The 16,726-nt window shown below is 46.4% G+C and overlaps 1 protein-coding gene across 4 annotated transcripts in view; it reads right to left on the reverse strand.

Moving 5' to 3' along the window:
• Nucleotides 1-421: 421 nt before the first annotated feature.
• The window catches only part of PDLIM2 (PDZ and LIM domain 2), a 62,986-nt gene continuing 46,681 nt past the window's right edge, over nucleotides 422-16,726 (reverse strand). For all 4 annotated transcript variants that reach the window (XM_084804015.1, XM_084804013.1, XM_084804016.1 and 1 more), the window contains exons 7-10: nucleotides 9,392-9,552; nucleotides 5,812-5,957; nucleotides 3,839-3,959; nucleotides 422-1,371 (exon numbers count right to left, since the gene is read on the reverse strand). In XM_084804015.1, the coding sequence (XP_084660141.1) occupies nucleotides 1,176-1,371; nucleotides 3,839-3,959; nucleotides 5,812-5,957; nucleotides 9,392-9,552 (624 nt within the window). In that variant the 3' untranslated portion in view covers nucleotides 422-1,175. The remainder of the gene's footprint in view (nucleotides 1,372-3,838; nucleotides 3,960-5,811; nucleotides 5,958-9,391; nucleotides 9,553-16,726) is intronic.

Raw genomic sequence — 16,726 nt, forward strand, 5'->3', positions numbered from 1 at the left:
CAGAATGCCCTCCAGAAGATACCGAAAACAGGAATTCACGGTAAGAAACTTCCCTTTCTTCCTCCATCTAGAGGGATGGGGCAGCAGTGACCCTTTCTGATTTGCAACTATTAGGAAACACTTGCTTTGGAGATCAGGAAAGGCTCTTTCCACTCTTTTTTGCATACAGTACATGGTAATCCCTTAAGTGGTACTGGGACAGTTATAGACTCCCTCCTTATAAACATCTGGAATAATCACTTAAAGATCACTTCCAAGTCCTTGACGTAACCCCTCCCCCAGACTGCCAAAAAAACTTCTGCACCCTGACTGCTGTGGGGGTGAGTGTTCTGCTCTTATAAACCCTTTAACGTAACACTGTATTAATAGTGGTTCTTTTCCCCTCCCCTCCACAGAGAAAATGCAAGCATAGGGCAAGTCCTTTACATACATATATATTATATTTCACATAGAAATCTGGCGTAATATTTTAGAGAAGCTTTACAGAGAGTCAAGAATCAAAGCCGCACCCATGCCATCCCAGTACCTAGTGCTTCAGTAACACTCCCAACCTTCCTTTACTCTTCCAGTTCCTACATGGACCCGGGGATGTTGGCAGCAGTGGCGAGAAGAGGTGCTATAGCTGCAGGAGCAATGTGGGATTCTGCTCCACTGCCTGTGGAACTAGAAAGAGCCACTTGGGTTTGACATCTGCTACCTGTGGAACAGGGATGGCATGAGCAGGACAATCACACCCCACAGTGTGCCCCATAACTGACTCTACTCTGACTCACCCTTAGCATAGTAGAAAGTTCAGCCATTCCCTTCTGAAGCCGCTTAGTGCCAAGTGTGATTGTGCTTGTGCTAGGTAGACCTTTGCCCTTCTAAAAAATAGGCCCCAGACTTGCCAAGCTAATTGAAAACGCCATTTTCCTTGAGGAGCTCCATCCCTATTCCCAAGATCTCTGCTCCCGTCTTCCATCGTTTTGCACGTGTTTTGTTTTTGCACTGGAAGCTTCCTTTCCTGGGTATGTCTCAACTGGCTGAACCCCAAGTGCTTGGGATGGTGCAAGGAGAGAAAGGCCCGATAGCCAATCGAAAGAGACCCGGGACGCAGGTTAGGTATTGGGAGGGAAGCCTCTAGGGTGAGAGCACCAGCTTCATTCCTGCTTAACCCCCATATGCTCAGGTACAGTTTAGGATTGAGAGTAGACGGCTGTAATAGTGCTGCCCCCTGCTGGCCCCTGGTAGCGCTGGCGGGCATGCTTCTCGCAGTACATCGCTTCACCAACCCAGAAATGGCCACGCATCTTCAGGTTGAGGCCGCAGTCAGTGCAGATGTAGCAGGAGGGGTGGCGGTAGCGGTTCTCTTGGATTCTTACTGCCTGGGTCCTGTGGGAGACAAAACGGGATGCAGCCAGTGAAAAGGGACATACACACAGGCCAGGAGTAATCTACAAGTCTAGGAATAATCTATAAGTCCTCCATATAAATTTCACTGGCACCTGGTTAAAGCTCTGAAACCTGATGCCTTGGTAAATCTTGGCTTTAAAATTTTAAAGTCAAGTATGTAGTCCTCAGGATTGTGGAGAAAGTCTTGGGAGCAGGTGGGCAGTGCCAGGCTAATCTCAGAAATCCTCCCTGCCCTTACAGTAACTTTCAAATAATGTATGTATGTATGTATGTCTTGTCATCTCAGTCTTGGAAGCCACAACAATCTAACAAAGTAAATATATTCACATGCACGCACGTAATCCACGTTATTCAGGGCACCAACCTTCAACCCTCTCAAGAACCCCCTTCCCCAAATCCGATTAGTTCCCTCCAGCTTAACCCCAGAACAAAAGATTCAGATAAAATTAATTCTCATGCCCTATATATGGTGTCACAGCTGAGCTCTCATATGGCATCTTAACATAATGAGGTCCCTTGACAGCAGGGATGGGGAGCCTGTGGCTCTCCCGATGTCGCTGAACTACAACTCCCATCCACTCTGACCATTGGCCATGCTGGCTGGGGTTGATGGGAGTTGGAGTTCAACATCGTCTAGAAGTCACCAGGTTCCCCACTGCTGGTTGACAGTTCTAAGGCACAACATCTTTGCTCCTGCTCCTTCACGATCCCAAGTTTGCTGCACCTTAAATAGAAAGTTCACTGGCAGCAAGTTAAGCATGTGCTAAAACTTTTCTTAAACTGAAGATCAACTTTTCAGTTACTACTGAAATTAATAGTTAATTAATTTAATACCTTAATACAGGTATTATGACTTAAAATACGGTGGTATAAAATAAATACGATTGTTTTAAAATGCGGTTAAGACAGAAAAAAAGTCAGTTAAAAAGTCGATTAAAATCGACTTTTCAGTTACCACTGAAATTAATGGTTAATTAATTTCATAACTCAATAGAGGTATTATGACTTAAAATATGGTTGTATGAAAATGGTTATTTTAATACGGTTAAAATACAGTTAAACTGTTAAAATATGGTTGTTTTACAGAATAAGTAAAACAAAATTGTAAAGAGCCTTGTCACTCTTTAAAGACCAACACATGTATAATGGCATAGGCTTTCATCAACTAGAGTCCATTGCATGAGATGCAGGAATTGTTATCCTCAACGGGCCTTGCATGCACCTCCCAGTTGAGAATAACAGTTCCTGCATCGGATGGTCTCTAGTCCACGAAAGTTTATGTCATAATGAATGCATTAGTCCACGGATGGGGAACTTGTGGCCCTCCAGATGTTGCCGAACTACAACACCCATCATGCAAGACCACTGGCCATGCAACTGGGGCTGATGGGAGTTGGAGTCCAATAACGTCTAATGGGCCACAAGCTCTCCACTCCTGCACTGGTCTTTAAGGTGCCACAAGACTTTTTAAAAATCTGCAACTGACTATCACAGCTCCCCCTCTCGAACATGTTTTTCATTAATCCCTTTGCAAAACATAGTCAACTTCCACATTCCAAAAATTAGGGGACTTTTCTGTAACAGGAGCAGCAGGGGGTAAAGGTCTGCACCTGCAGTGAGGTTGGGTTAAAGAGACTCCACCAACACTAGATGCCTCTCCCTTGATTATTCAAAGTACTGCCCAATCCTCATCTGGCTTTTGAGGCTTCGAACACAGCACATGTTTCCACACTACAGCACCCATGAGAGCTGGAACCTGGATTTCCTTTTAAGATAAAGCTCAGAATCTCAGGATATCCAATTGTGTGTGCATGCTTGAAACCCACTGGATGTGTCAAACACATCTCATCCCCATCCACTTATCTATCAGTTCCCCAACCCAGCACATCGAATGTCATTTCAAGCTGGATTTAGAGGCAGCTTCCCGCTGCAAGACCAAGGGAGACCCAGACCCCGCTGTTTTCGCTGGGTTGCCATTTTATTGGCATTATCTGTTTTTATAGTGTTTTACTGTATATTTATTTATTGTCTATTTGCATTTGTACATTGTTCTATTGTCTTTTATCCTGTATGCTGCCTTGAGATGGTTCTACCCTTAAAGGCGGCCTAAAAATCATTTTAAATAAATAAAAATTAATATGATGACTTTGGGGCTGTTCTTCAGCCATTAGATTAATCCCAATTGCCTGGACAACTGGCACTTCACAGGCCCTGAAGAGCTGTTCCAGTCCCTGCCCAGCAGATGGTGATAGATAATCAGCCACCTACTTGGGTTCCAAGCGCACAGTGGGGAGGGCCCATCTATGCCCCAGAGCCAAGTCTCGCAGTCCCTGGTTAACCATTTAGAGTACCACCATCACCTTTAAGGCAAAATATATCCTGCTCCATTTGCAGGATATCCCTCCAACTCTACCCCCCACTCCCCGCAAGGATTAACAAGACTCACGTGATGCTGCTGCCGCATTTCTCACACACGTGCAGCTTCTGGGCACCACCTGCCACAGAACTGCTGACTGGCTTGTGTGTGCTGGGAGAGAGCTGGCTGGGGAAGTGAGTCACAGTGCCCTCTGCCAAAGCAATGAAGAGGGCGTGTTAGGATTCAGAAGCAGGGCTCTCAACATATTATGAAGCATGTGTAATTCTATGCCTGTCTACTCAGAAGAAAGTCTTATTGAGTTCAATAAGATTTACTTCCAGGCAATGAAAAAAAAATTTTTTTTTACCAAAATCCCTCAATATTAAGTGTTTTTTTGTGAGATAAGTATAAGTGTAAAAAAGGCGAGTAAGGGGAGACATGATCGAGGCGTACAAAATTATGCGTGGTGTGGACAAAGTGAACAGGGAGATATTTTTCTCTCTTACTCATTATACTAGAACCCAACGGAGTCATCCCATGAAGCTGACTGGTGGGAGATTCAGGACAGATAAAAAGAACTACTTTGCACAACACATAGTTAAACTATGGAATTCACTTCCACAAGATGTAGTGATGGCCACCAATTTAGATGGCTTTAAAAGGGGATCAGACAAATTCCTGAAGGAGAAGGCTATATGCTACCTCCAGTATCAGAAGCAGTATGCTTATGTACACCAGATGCTAGGAAACATGGGTGGGAGGGTGCTGTTACACTCATGTCCTGCTTGTAGGTTTCCCGTGGTCAGCTGATTGCCACTGTGTGAACAGAATGCTGGACTAGATGGACTCTTGGTCTGATCAGCATGGCTCTTCTTATGTTCTTAATTCTCATTTATTGCATTTCTATACTGCCTTTCTGAAACCAACCAAGGCAATATACAAAAACCCAGAAAACAAAAATCATAAGCAAATAAAGATACAGTAAAACATTAAAAACAACCTTAAAAACTAACAAATTAAAGAGCCAAATTAAAAAGATGTGTCTTGAACCCCTTCCTGACTGCAGAGAGACTGGTGTCCAATCGTAACTCCTGAGGGAGTGCCTTCCACAGTTTAGGAGCAACACAGGAGAAAGTCCTTTCCCTATTAAGTCACTTATTCATGGTTAGGAGGAAAAGGTAATCTTATTTATGTATTTATTCATTTATTCCCTTGCATACTAACATAACAGAACCAAAACAGACTCATTCATAAAGACTGTGCCATTGATTCACAAAACTACCAATTAAAGTTTGCCATCACCAGGTTTTAGTGGATTAATCTGCCAATTAAAAGTTGTAGTCCTCTCCAGAAGACATGGGCCACTTGCTCCTGTATTAGGAGTCTCCCCTTGCCTCTAACTGCAAGGGCCCTCTCACCAGGGGCGTGACTAGGCATGTAAAAGATTTGGGGCCCAGGCCCATAAGACACAAATTTACATATGCTAATTTATATCTATATATTCAAATTCAGAAATAATTACTGGGATGTATTTAACGTTCACAGAAGGCAAAGCCAGCCAATTCATTTCTCATCCAAGTCACCTCAAATAAAATAAGTTCCTGTAATTTGCACCCCATCCCAAATCAACCCAAATCAGTAGTTCCTTTTCAATTACACTTAATTTGCTTTCTCTAGCTGTCCCATCCCCACTTCTCTCTTCCCACCCACTTCCCTCTACTTCCCTCCTGTAGGAAAATTACCCCCATCCCATACAGTTCAACTTAAAAGAAAATCTTCCATTGACATCACTGGACATTTGGGGTTCTGGGGAATAAATCCTGGGCCCAGGGAAAGAGATCCGCACCCCTGATGTTCAGTGACACACACGCCACCATAGCACTTATCTTTTCACCAGCTTTCCATCAGTTCAGACAAACCATATGGTGCAAAATGATTTGACCAGCAGCATGAGGGGCTTGCACAGGGAGAGGTTTCATGGTGGTTGTTACACCTGTGTTTGCTATTTCCCTTTACACACACAATGTTATTTCTGCCCATCCCAGCCACCTTTTACCCCTTACCTTTTTCATCCAACTCCAGAGCCACCTGGAGCAAACGGAAAGTGCTTGATTGCCGTGGAGGGGCCCTGGTTTCGCGGTTTTCCTGCATCATCTTGTAGACCTCAGAGTCCCCTTCCAAACGATGCATGGCTGGCTCTGAATCCAGACTGGAGAGAAAGAGCAGGTGCAGTCAGACTTGGGAAGAGGAAAAATACCTTAAGCTTTTGATCCAGGGGGACAGGACAAACCAGTCTTCCGTCATCATTCTGCTGAGCTTGGCAGAAGAGGTGGGACTGAGGGAGCCCCAGGGAATAGACACCCAGTACACTGTCGTTCTAGGACAACAGGTGCCTCAGCAGAAGGATGCAAAACTCCTGAGGTCTTGTCCTATGCTAGGGTGACCAGAGAAGCTGGAGGATCCTCTTCTGGACAAGCCTGCAAAGCACCTGACTGAACATGGAGGCTTCACTTGCTTCAGGTAGGGCAGAATTTCAGAAAGTGACAATTATCCACACACAAAACTATCCATTAACAAACTCAGAGAAGCACTGCACCCCTTCTCTTTTATAAAACAAGGACTTCCATCTTCCTCAGGCCTCTATTCCAGTAGGAAACAATTATAATACACAAGTAGGCAAGCAAGTTAGGATGTATGATACAAAAGCAGGTACCTGAATGAAATCCTAGATGTGCGGTCGCCCCGCTGGTTGAAAGCCTAGGGTAAAGCCTCACAAGCAGCCCAGAGCAAGAGGAGCTGGTCTCCTGGCCGTGTCCTTCAAGTCTGATCAGGGCCACACCTCCAGGAAACGGATCACACTGGGAACCTTCCCCTCCTGCCACGGAAGCTCCACACGATCCCAAGGACCAACCTCGTCAGCAGTGCCTAATCCTTCAGCCCTCTCACCTGAGTGCTTCTCTTCCTGTCCCTCCCTCTCGCTCTCTGAGGGTGCAGGTAGAACACTCCCTGCATATGATGCTCAGATGTGCCCAGCCTTTAGGCTTGGCAGCAGCTTTGAATTAACCCTTGCCCTGCTCTCTATGAAAATAGAAATGGCTAAAAATGGGCCAGCATGGTGCCAGTCACCTGTTTAGAATGCCCCAATGCATCATGAAAGAATGGGAGGGATGTTACAGCAGGAGGCTAACCTTTCCTCCAGCAGTAAAATGAGCCAACACCAAGACACCTCTCCACACACCCCACCCCAGGAAGGGCAAAAATATGCCTCTTCACCAGCTACAGAAAAAGCATAATAATCAGGGTCTAGGGTGGGAGTATTAGCAGAATTCACAGATTAGGGTAGGGAGAGCAGAAGTTCTGGCTAAGGTTGCAACTTGGCTGCCTTGAGCACTGTTTCCTTGGTGGAAAGGAGGGGTATAAATCAAATAAATAAATAAATTGGTGACCCAGACACTAGGGCACTGCTGAAACTCCTCGAAATCCACGGTTCTCACCCCTGCTCTACTCTGACTGGCAGTAACTCTTCATGGTTCCAAGCAGGGAAATTCTTTCCTATCACCAGCTACTGGATTCTGATGACTGGAGACACCAGAGATTGAACCTGGGACTTTCTGTATGAAAGCATGCACTCCATCTCTGAAATGTAATCCCTCTGCTCAAGTTATTATAAATATTTATTACATCCAAAAAGAGAAAAGTAACATTAAAAAAGGATCCAGTAGCCATCAGCTTTCACCAAGTGGTGGCACTCTTGTTTTTGAGATGTTTCTACAAAAGCTGGGTGTCTAAGGTGGTGGTTTGTCAGACAGACAGGTGTGTTTCTTTCATAGTGTAGTGAGAGCCAGCGTAGTGTAGTGGTGAGAGTGACGGACTGGGAGCCGGGAGATCCGGGTTCTAGTCCCCACTTGGCCATGGAAGCTCACTGGGTGACTTTGGGCCAGTCACAGACTCTCAGCCCAACCTACCTCACAGGGTTGTTGTTGTGAGGATACAACGGTGAGGAGGAGGATAATGTAAGCCGCCTTGAGTTCCTTGCGAGAGGGAGAAAGGCGGGGTATAAATGCAATAAATAAATAAATAAATAAATATCACTGGCTCCTCCCATGCACACTGATCCCCCCCAAAGGTAGGACCAATGTAGTCCGTGCAGCCCACGTGGCAGGAGTCATGCTATAACAATGGAAAAAAACGTACCTGCATTTTGAGAAGCATCAGTGTAGCCAGCTTCCTGGGGTTTGGATTAATTACATAAACAATGAACCGAGTGCATGAAAAGCTGCCATCTGGACATGACTTTAGGAAGGACAAGTGCCAATTCCGGGTTGGAAGGAAGGAGAAAGACAAAGCCCACTTGTCTTTCTCTAGCTCTAGCTGTAGAAATACTCCATAGCTGTAGCGTGAATCCTGCCTGCATCTGTGTATTTGGTTCAAGGCTGCTGCTACCAAGCTCTGCCAAGATCCTTCATATTGTCTCTCAAAGGGGCTCATGTCAATCAAAAAATGAAACATGGGTCTTCCCTTCAGGTTTACATGCTAAAAAGAAAAATAGACTCAGAAGGCACACCAGGGAAGAAGGAGATTGGCTTGGCAATGCTAGAACAAGTGGCAAATTAACAGGCATTTATATCCAGTTGGAGCCAGACTGATCCTCCCCTGCCGCTGGTGTTCTTGCTTGGATAAAGGTGGTGCAACTACCCAATGGCTGCTGTTCTTCTGGCCAATGGAGGGGGCCAGAGCATGCTTCCCATCTGTCCCAGGGCAACTGGAAGCTGGAGCAGAGTATTCTTTGGAGGAGAGACTTGTGGCCAGATTACCTGAAAGATCATCTCCTCCCATATATGCCTGCCTGGAAACTAAGATCATCTTCAGAGGCCTTCCTCCGGGTGTCCCCGCCAAATGAGGTGAGGCAGGGGAATACAAAGGAGAGGAACCTTTCAGTGGTGGCACCCCTGCTGTGGAATGCCCTGCCTGGCACCTTTGTTGTAATCTTTTCGGCGCCAGGCAAAGACCTTTTTTTCCTCCCAGTCATTTTAGTTCTTCAGTTTCGCTGTTTTTAAATGTGTTACCGTTTGTTTGGATCTTTACACTGCTGCTGGCTTTTACTTTAGTTTTATATTGTAGTTGTACACGTTTACAAGTTTTATATTATGTTTTCTCATGTTGTTGTATTTTATGGTTTTAACTTTTGTGAAATGCCTGAGAGCTTCAGTTACTGGGTAGTATAGATATGCAATTAATATAAACAAAGCTCCCTGCAGTTGCTCCTTCTCTGCTGATGGTTGGGGCCAGGCTGGTCTTCCCTTTGTTGTGATGTTTTTTCTGGGAGGCAACCTCTCAGTGGCCCTTGTTCCTCTGGATTGTAACAAAGGCTAAAATAGACTTCCCTTGCCCATGGATTTCTCACATCACATCTGGCTTGGCAGCTTCACCCACAGGATTTTATTAGTCCTTGCAACCAGTCCATAAGGTAGGCCAGCATTATTCTTCCCATATTTCAGGTAAGGGTTGGGAGAGGAAGATGAGCAGAGAATAACCTGCCAAAGACTACCTGGTGAGTTGATGAGTGCTGTGCTTTGAACCAGGAACTCCCTAAGTTTCTCATACTTGGCCACTAAGCAACAGCAGGTAACATAGATAGATTACCTGTAACTGCGGTTGTAGGAGGAGGAGCTCCTGTCCTGGTCCTTCCTGATCTCCCAAGGGCTGCAGAGTGAATATGCTCCTGGGGACGGAGAGCCATTTAATGGAGGCAGAACTGCAACTGGAGACCGGGCAGAATGGGTGAAGCTCCTTTGTTCCTGCAGCTGACAGAGAAAAAGAGAAAGGGCAACATGTAAAGACACTGTGCAGGAAAGGAGAGGGCATAACACCCTTTTGGAAAAGGGAAGTCCACGAGGGTCCATTGAATACATTGCAGCATCTCTCTCTTTTGCACAGGTGGAACAAAAAATACACTTTTTATTTACAGTTTTCATCTGCAGTGCTCAACTTGCCACAGCACAGGTGTGGAGAAATTAGAATTTACTAATTATTTTACCTCAAACCACCTGTTTAAAATTTATGACAGGTTCCAATGTTCTGTCTCCTAAAATTTGGCACAGGCAAGGAGATGTGGCTGCCGTGACTCTAAAAGGTCCAGGACAGCTAGGCTGGTGAGGATGAGGGAGAGAGCCTTCTCTGTGGTGGCCCCCACTCTGTGGAACTCCCTCCCTAAAGGAACTCCACCACGCCCCCTCTTTAATGAGCTTCCACCACGCATTAAAAACATGGTTGTTCAGGCAGGCATTTGGGGTGGGTTAGGGTAATTTTAGAAATGTGATGTTTTTAATGTTGAATTTATTGTTTTGAACTGTTTTTATTGTTGTACATTGCCCAGAGTGGCTGGGTGACCAGCCAGATGGGCGATAAATAAATAAATAAATAAATAAATAAATATTGCTGATTTCACACACTCATGAACAATATCTGCACTGACAACAGTTTAGAATGAAATAAAGTAATTTTATTATAAGAATTCATTCACTTAATACAGAAATAGAAAGAAAAGAGTTAGACTGACAGCAGAGGCTCTGCCTCCACTTCCTCCAAGAAGGAGAAGAAGTATTTTTAGACTCAGGATAGAAGGCAGGGCCTCACCGACAAGGCAAGACTTCCTTTTAAACCCCTTAATTTTATGCCATATGCCTAATTCCATACTTGGGGTACAATCCTATGGGGATAGTCGGCCACCTCTGAACTTGGAGGTGACCGATTATCCAATGCAGGGTGGGTGGATAGCAGAGGGGAACTTCTCCTCCGCACTCCGGCCTCCCTGCATTTGCGGCTAGATGGCTGATGTTGGCTGTCTAGCTAGGTGAGGAGGCCAGATGGCGCATAGGAAGAATCGCAACAGCGCTTCTGCCATCTCCTCCCCTCCCTGCCCCCAGGAACGCCCCCTTTTCCCCCATTCCACACTGCTCTTACAAGTGCGGAGCTTGGAACAAAGTGCGCTGCCTGCGAGGCAGTGGGGGAGGTGATTTCTGGGAACCGACCTCGGAGTGCTGGCTCCGAGCTCGGTTCCAAGAAAATGAAAAATCCTATCACTGTCTAGTGGCCATAGGATTGTGCCCTTGGTAACTATTAAGTTTTAAGCTTACTGTTGGTTATTATAAAGTGGTCTAGCTGCTTTTACGCCCCTTACTCTAAATCTAAGTGCCTCCCATCTGTTAACGTCATTGTTGACCTTTGCATAGAAATGCAAAGTCTCCAACTTCTCCTTAAGCATCCTGTCACTGTACACTGCGGTTGGCAACACATCTAAAAAAGGTACATCAACCACAAGCTTTTCCCCATAAATTTCTCTCTTTAGCAAACTCAAATAACTTTGCTACCCAATAATCACTTTCCGAAATTCACTGTGGCTCAAACTAGGGCCATAGAACCAATCTTTTATCAGGTCTACTAATCTTTGGCTGCCTTAGCTATCCTTTGTGTTCCTATCTATACTATCTTATGCTATCTATGCTACTCTTATATGTCATAACCTATAGCAAAACCTTATGACAGGTTCATATAGCCTTCCACCTTAAATGAGCTCAAATAAAATGCCTTTTAACCTTCTTACACAGGGAGTCCCCTATCACAGGGCACTGCATTCAGTTGTGCAAGTTCTCATTACCAACTACCAGAGCCCAGCCCTGCTCATTCTTCCACAAAATCAGCTACACGGTATTGACAACTTCCAGTAACAACAGCAAGGCTAACTCAATTTCAGGAAGAGATTTACAGAACATTATTCCATCCCTCTCTCTCTCTCTCTCTCTCTCCCCCTCTCCCTCTCCCTCTCTCTCTCTCTCACACACACACACACACACGTCAGCTTCTGCAAGTCTAACCAATTCCCTATGGAACCACACCACCAACTCCTGGAAACCCACATGAATCCCCCCAAATGCTTGCAGAATGAAAAGCACACTGCTGAACACAGATTGCTAACATGAGTGAAGTATATCTTTTGCATGGGCATGGAACACAAAGGCCCAATCTACATGGCCAATTTAGTGCAGACAGAGAGCGCATAGGGGTCATTTGCAGCAGATAACACTGTCGCCAATCAGCAGCAACCTCGCAAGTTCCCTCTGGAAACCGTGTATTTTCACAAAGTCATTTTAATACGGTTTTCCTTAAACATGGCTTCTACATGGTTCTGTACAGAGTGTCCCGTCCCCATGCATTCAATCCTGGGCATGCCTAGGGGTGTTTTTGTTACCTGGCTGTGACCTAGCAGTGATGGTCAAGGGGTGAGGCTGCCCCTTGTTTCCCCCATTCGCAGTAGGGTACTTTTGGACACAGGCTTCCTTTCCCTACTACTTCGCAGTAGCACTGTTTTAGCCATTCACAATATCACAGTAGCACTATTTTCCCATTCACAATAGCGCAGTAGCCTGCTTTACCCATTCAGTAGCCACACTGTTTTAACCATTCACAATATCGCAGAAGCGCTCTTTTAAGCTTTCACAATATCCCAATGGTAGATGAGAGGGAAGAGATGTGGGGTAAACTACAGGGGCTTAATGCAGCCCTTCCATTAAACTTCCCTGAGCAGGGGAGCAAGGACAGGAACAAACCTCTCTCACTGGCTGAGCACAATCTATGCAGTTGATGATGTTCAGTTCTACTCACTGGACTCTGCCCACCCAACCCCAAAATATGGCCGTTTCAAGCGCCATGTGACTCATGAAAGTGGGGTTTCAGGTTGTGTATACTCTGCTTCTCTTGCTTCATGTGCCACTGACAGACCAAAGCAATTTCATGAAAATCTGGATATAACCACAAAATGCTTCAGAAACCATCACCATGTAGATTCTCCCAAAGACAGAAATAATCCCTTCCCATGTCATATTATACATGAAGGAAGTCACTACCCATTTTTTTTAAAAGCGTGTGTATGCTCTTGGCATGTCCCTATCTCAGCCTCAGTTCCACACATGTGGAATAGAAACAACAGTGGCTTGCAGTAGCTTGCTTACCTTGCAAGGCTGTTGTGAGGGTAACTCGCAATAAAAACTGTAAGCCACTCTGCAAAGTCAGAGATGGTGGGACAGTCATAGCAGAAATGCTACAAAATCAACTATTGCAATTGTCATCCATGTAGTCACATAGCATTAGAGACAGTTCACATGCTACTTCATCAGAAGGAAACGTTCTGTGCGAGTAGTAGGGTCCCTGTGGCAAGCTGTGCTAGATGTTATACCAGGGCAAAGACTCACTATGAGGAAGCAGCTTGTTCTCGGGAGATAGTGGTCGAGACTGGTGCATGAACAGGGCTAAAGTTAAACAGATGAACTCTACACTGAACTCATTTCCTGCAAAGGTGGGAAGAGAAGGAAGGGAAAGTTGGAGTTTGCACATTCTTATGTACATACCCATCCCTGATCTCCAGTAGTCAATGTTTGCCCTAAAGCTTTTGGGTGGACACATTTGATCCTTCCACAACCTTCATATCTGGTTGCTTCAGAACATGCACTGACCCCCAACTGTGAGCGAGTGGATCATGAAAATGATGGAGCTGGAAGAGATGGCAGAACTTATTATTATAATTAAAGAAGGGTCAACAACTAAATTTATGTTAGCTTGGAAACCTTTTATAGCATTTGTACAAGAAATAGAGAAAAATGATATCTATGTACGTGGATTTTGAACTTTGAGATGGTTGATTCTCTTTTTCTGTTGTTGTTAAAATTAGGAGAAAGAAGATAATGTCTGTGAACTCAATGTATGATATACAACTAATATAAGAACTAGACAATAATAATAAGCATTTGTTGTGTAAGAGGAGTCAAAGGTAGATATCCTACAATCCTAACAGATATTTTAGTGTATGTGTATTGTTGTTGTGTTTCTGTTTCTGTTTCTGTTGTTGTTGTGTTTTGTTTTTCTTTTTAAAAAAATAATAATTAAAAAAAGGAAAAAAAGAACATGCACTGACCACAAGAGGGCATCCTAGGCCTTCAAGATGAAGTGTCCAAGCAGCAGGGCTGCTGAACTGGAAGAGGGGTGTAGCGGCAGCAGCTGGGGTGGTAGCGGGCAAAAGAGAAGGGCAAGAAAGCTGATTCAAGGCTGTTTGTTCCTCCCATTTTGCTGACTTTGGCAACTAGGTGCCAAATGGATATTAATCTCAGAGGGAGGCTTGGGCAATATCATTGCTGGACCACAACTCCCAGGACACAGCATAACACCCAGGCTGGGAAGCAACAGCAGGATTGAGTGGGTTGGCTCTTAGCTTCAGGATCTGAGCAGCAAAGGATCCAATACCATTTCGTTTGCAGGGAGTCCCAAAAGCACCTAAAATGGTTTGGTGTGTTTTCTGTGCCTGGTATCCCACCCCCTTCCTTTTACAGCCCCAATATCGGTTTCCAGCTCCCTAGAACTGATTTTGCCCAGCAAAATACAGAGTGTCCTGCTCTAGACTGAGCCTTGGCAATCTGCAAGCAAACACAGGCAGCGATGCAATCGAATCGTCAAAGTCCAGGCAGAAGTCAGAAGGCAGGCAGGCAGGCAGGCAACAAAGATCGAGCAATAGCAGGAGTGGTCAAAGTAACAGGCAAGAGGTCAATCACACAAAGGGCACAATCCTACGGGGATAGGCGGCAGCCTCCGAACTTGGAGGCAACCGCCTATCCAATGCAGGGCAGGAGAAGCACAGAGGGGATCGTCCGTGCTTCAGCCGCCCTGCATTTGCGGCTAGACAGCCAATTTTGGCTGTCTCACTGCAGGAAGGCAGAGTGGGGGAGGTGGCTGCCGTACGACACATAGATGTGTCATGCCGGCATCTTTGCCCTCCCCAGCCCAGAATGCCCCCCCCCCCCGGAACGCCCCGTTTTCGCCGCTCCACACTCCTCTTCCAAGCGCAGAGTGCAGGGCCGGTCTGAGCTGCCTGCGAGGCAGCGCGGGGGAGGACGGTTCTCTGGGAACTGACCCCGGAGCATGTGCTCCGAGATCTGTTCCCAGAAACCCACGTATCCTATGGCTGTCTAGCTGCTGACTAGCAGCCATAGGATTGCTCCCTAAATCAGTCAGGTACGTTACTGGGTTCAGAAGCAGGGTCAAGAAACAGTCCAGGGTCAGCAGCACGGAGCATCCCTCACAAGGCACCAGAGACAAGGAGCAGACATTGGGAGTTGCAGAGGCATTTCCAGCAGCTTTCCAGTTGCCCGTGAGAGCTGACAGAGCTAAAGCGACCAGAACCCCACCCGGTGCTCAGCTGCTTCCTGTTGGAGGCTTGCCAAACATGAGGAGGGCCTGACTCATGAGTCGTCCTCTTCAGTAAGCGAGCGCTCCTTCGCCTGGCCACCGTCCCATCATGGGCCTTGCGGGGCCGGTGTTCTCGAGGGCCAGGTGGGGGCCCAGCATCTTCCTCTGCCTGAGAAGCCGAACTTTCCCCCTCTCTCAGGGGCAGATTCACAGGCATCTCCTCGAGGGTCTGGGACTGTCTTGGCTAGCACCGGGGTCTCCTGAGGGCCCACCTGGCTCTGGTGGTTCTGACTCCTCCTCTGAGGACAACTCTGGTGGCAGCAGGAAACCTGGGGCCATGGCACAGAGCCCCTTCACACCCCATTGGCAATTAGTATCAGAGCACGTGCTTGCTGCATGAGGCTCCGTGTTCAAGTCCTGGCATCTTCAGTTAAACTATCTAGAAGCACAGGACTTCCACCCAGTTCCCTACAGCGCGCATTGCTAGTCACAGGTGACAATACTGGGCTACATGGCTCAATGGTCCAATCCAACCTATGGCGGCACCTTGTTTCTTTGGCAAGTATGGGTGCCATAGGTGGCACAGGGAGCTAGAGTGAGCAGCGGAACCATAGCTCTGTGGTAGAGCACCTGCTTGGCATGCAGAACATCCCAGATCTAATCCCCAGCATCTCCAGTTAAAAGCATCAGGTTGCAGGAGATGGGAAACACCTAGCGTCCGGAGTTAGCCCTCACTCAGCCAGCGATATGGCACGGCAGTGGCAGCTGGCTGTATTGCCAGCGATGCGGAGCCGGCAGCCGGCTCCGCGGGATCATTGCGGAGCAGAGCCGGCTCCTGAGGATTCCGCGGGGAAGGACAGATCGCCTCCCCGCGCGTGTGGATTCCCACCCGGACCAGAAGGTAGGGAATCCACCCATCCCTAGGTGTGGGACCAAGGAGGTCTTCTCTGGCTGTGCCTATGCTGTGGCCCCTCTCTGATGGCTTTCTGTTGCACAGAGAGGATGTTTCTTTTCCGGCAGTCATTGGATTTGCTGATACGTTACATTATTTCTCCTAGTATTTTAGTTCAAATATGTTTTAATTGCTGCTTTTATTTGATTTTATTTACTGTTATTTCTGTTGTGGTTTTAAACGCGTTACGCCATCCTGAGCATTTTTAACATGATAATATGGGGTAAAAATTATTTTCACAAAACAACGGCAACACCTGGACGGAAGCAGGGAGAACCTGGCTACAGAAGTCTTGTAAACAACGACATGCCAGATGACCTGTGACAAATAAGAATTGTCTGCAGGTGTTTAGGAAGAGGGCCTTTACAAAGCTGATCCCTGCCACTGTGCGCATGCGCCCTTTAGGTCTCAAATGAGTCGCACAGGTATGTGGACTTGTTTAGAAGGTATATAGCAAAGTGTCAGACCTACATTACTGCCTTATGCTCCACCACATTCTCAAAAGTCCTGAACCTCCCATCTCTCTTCCCACATCTCTGAATGAGAACTTTCTGCCCAGCGATTTCTAGAGCTGACTCCAGTTTGAGTCCTCACAACCCAGCAAAGTGCCCTCTGTTACCCCAGCAAGTTTACCTGCTTGAGAATGCCAGCAGTGCTGGGATTTGTGCTGTGTGGCAGCAAGGCATCCACCATTTCAGTTACCCACAATGCTCCAATGCAGCCTCACTGCAGTGCACTGTGGGCAATTAAAATGGCAGGTGGCTCACAGACAGGACTGCCAAGTGCAGGCGGCC

The sequence above is a fragment of the Heloderma suspectum genome, chromosome 6, assembly GCF_057233095.1.
Source record: "Heloderma suspectum isolate Gila_16-S chromosome 6, 16-S_ref, whole genome shotgun sequence".
Taxonomy (NCBI): Eukaryota; Metazoa; Chordata; class Lepidosauria; order Squamata; family Helodermatidae; genus Heloderma; species Heloderma suspectum.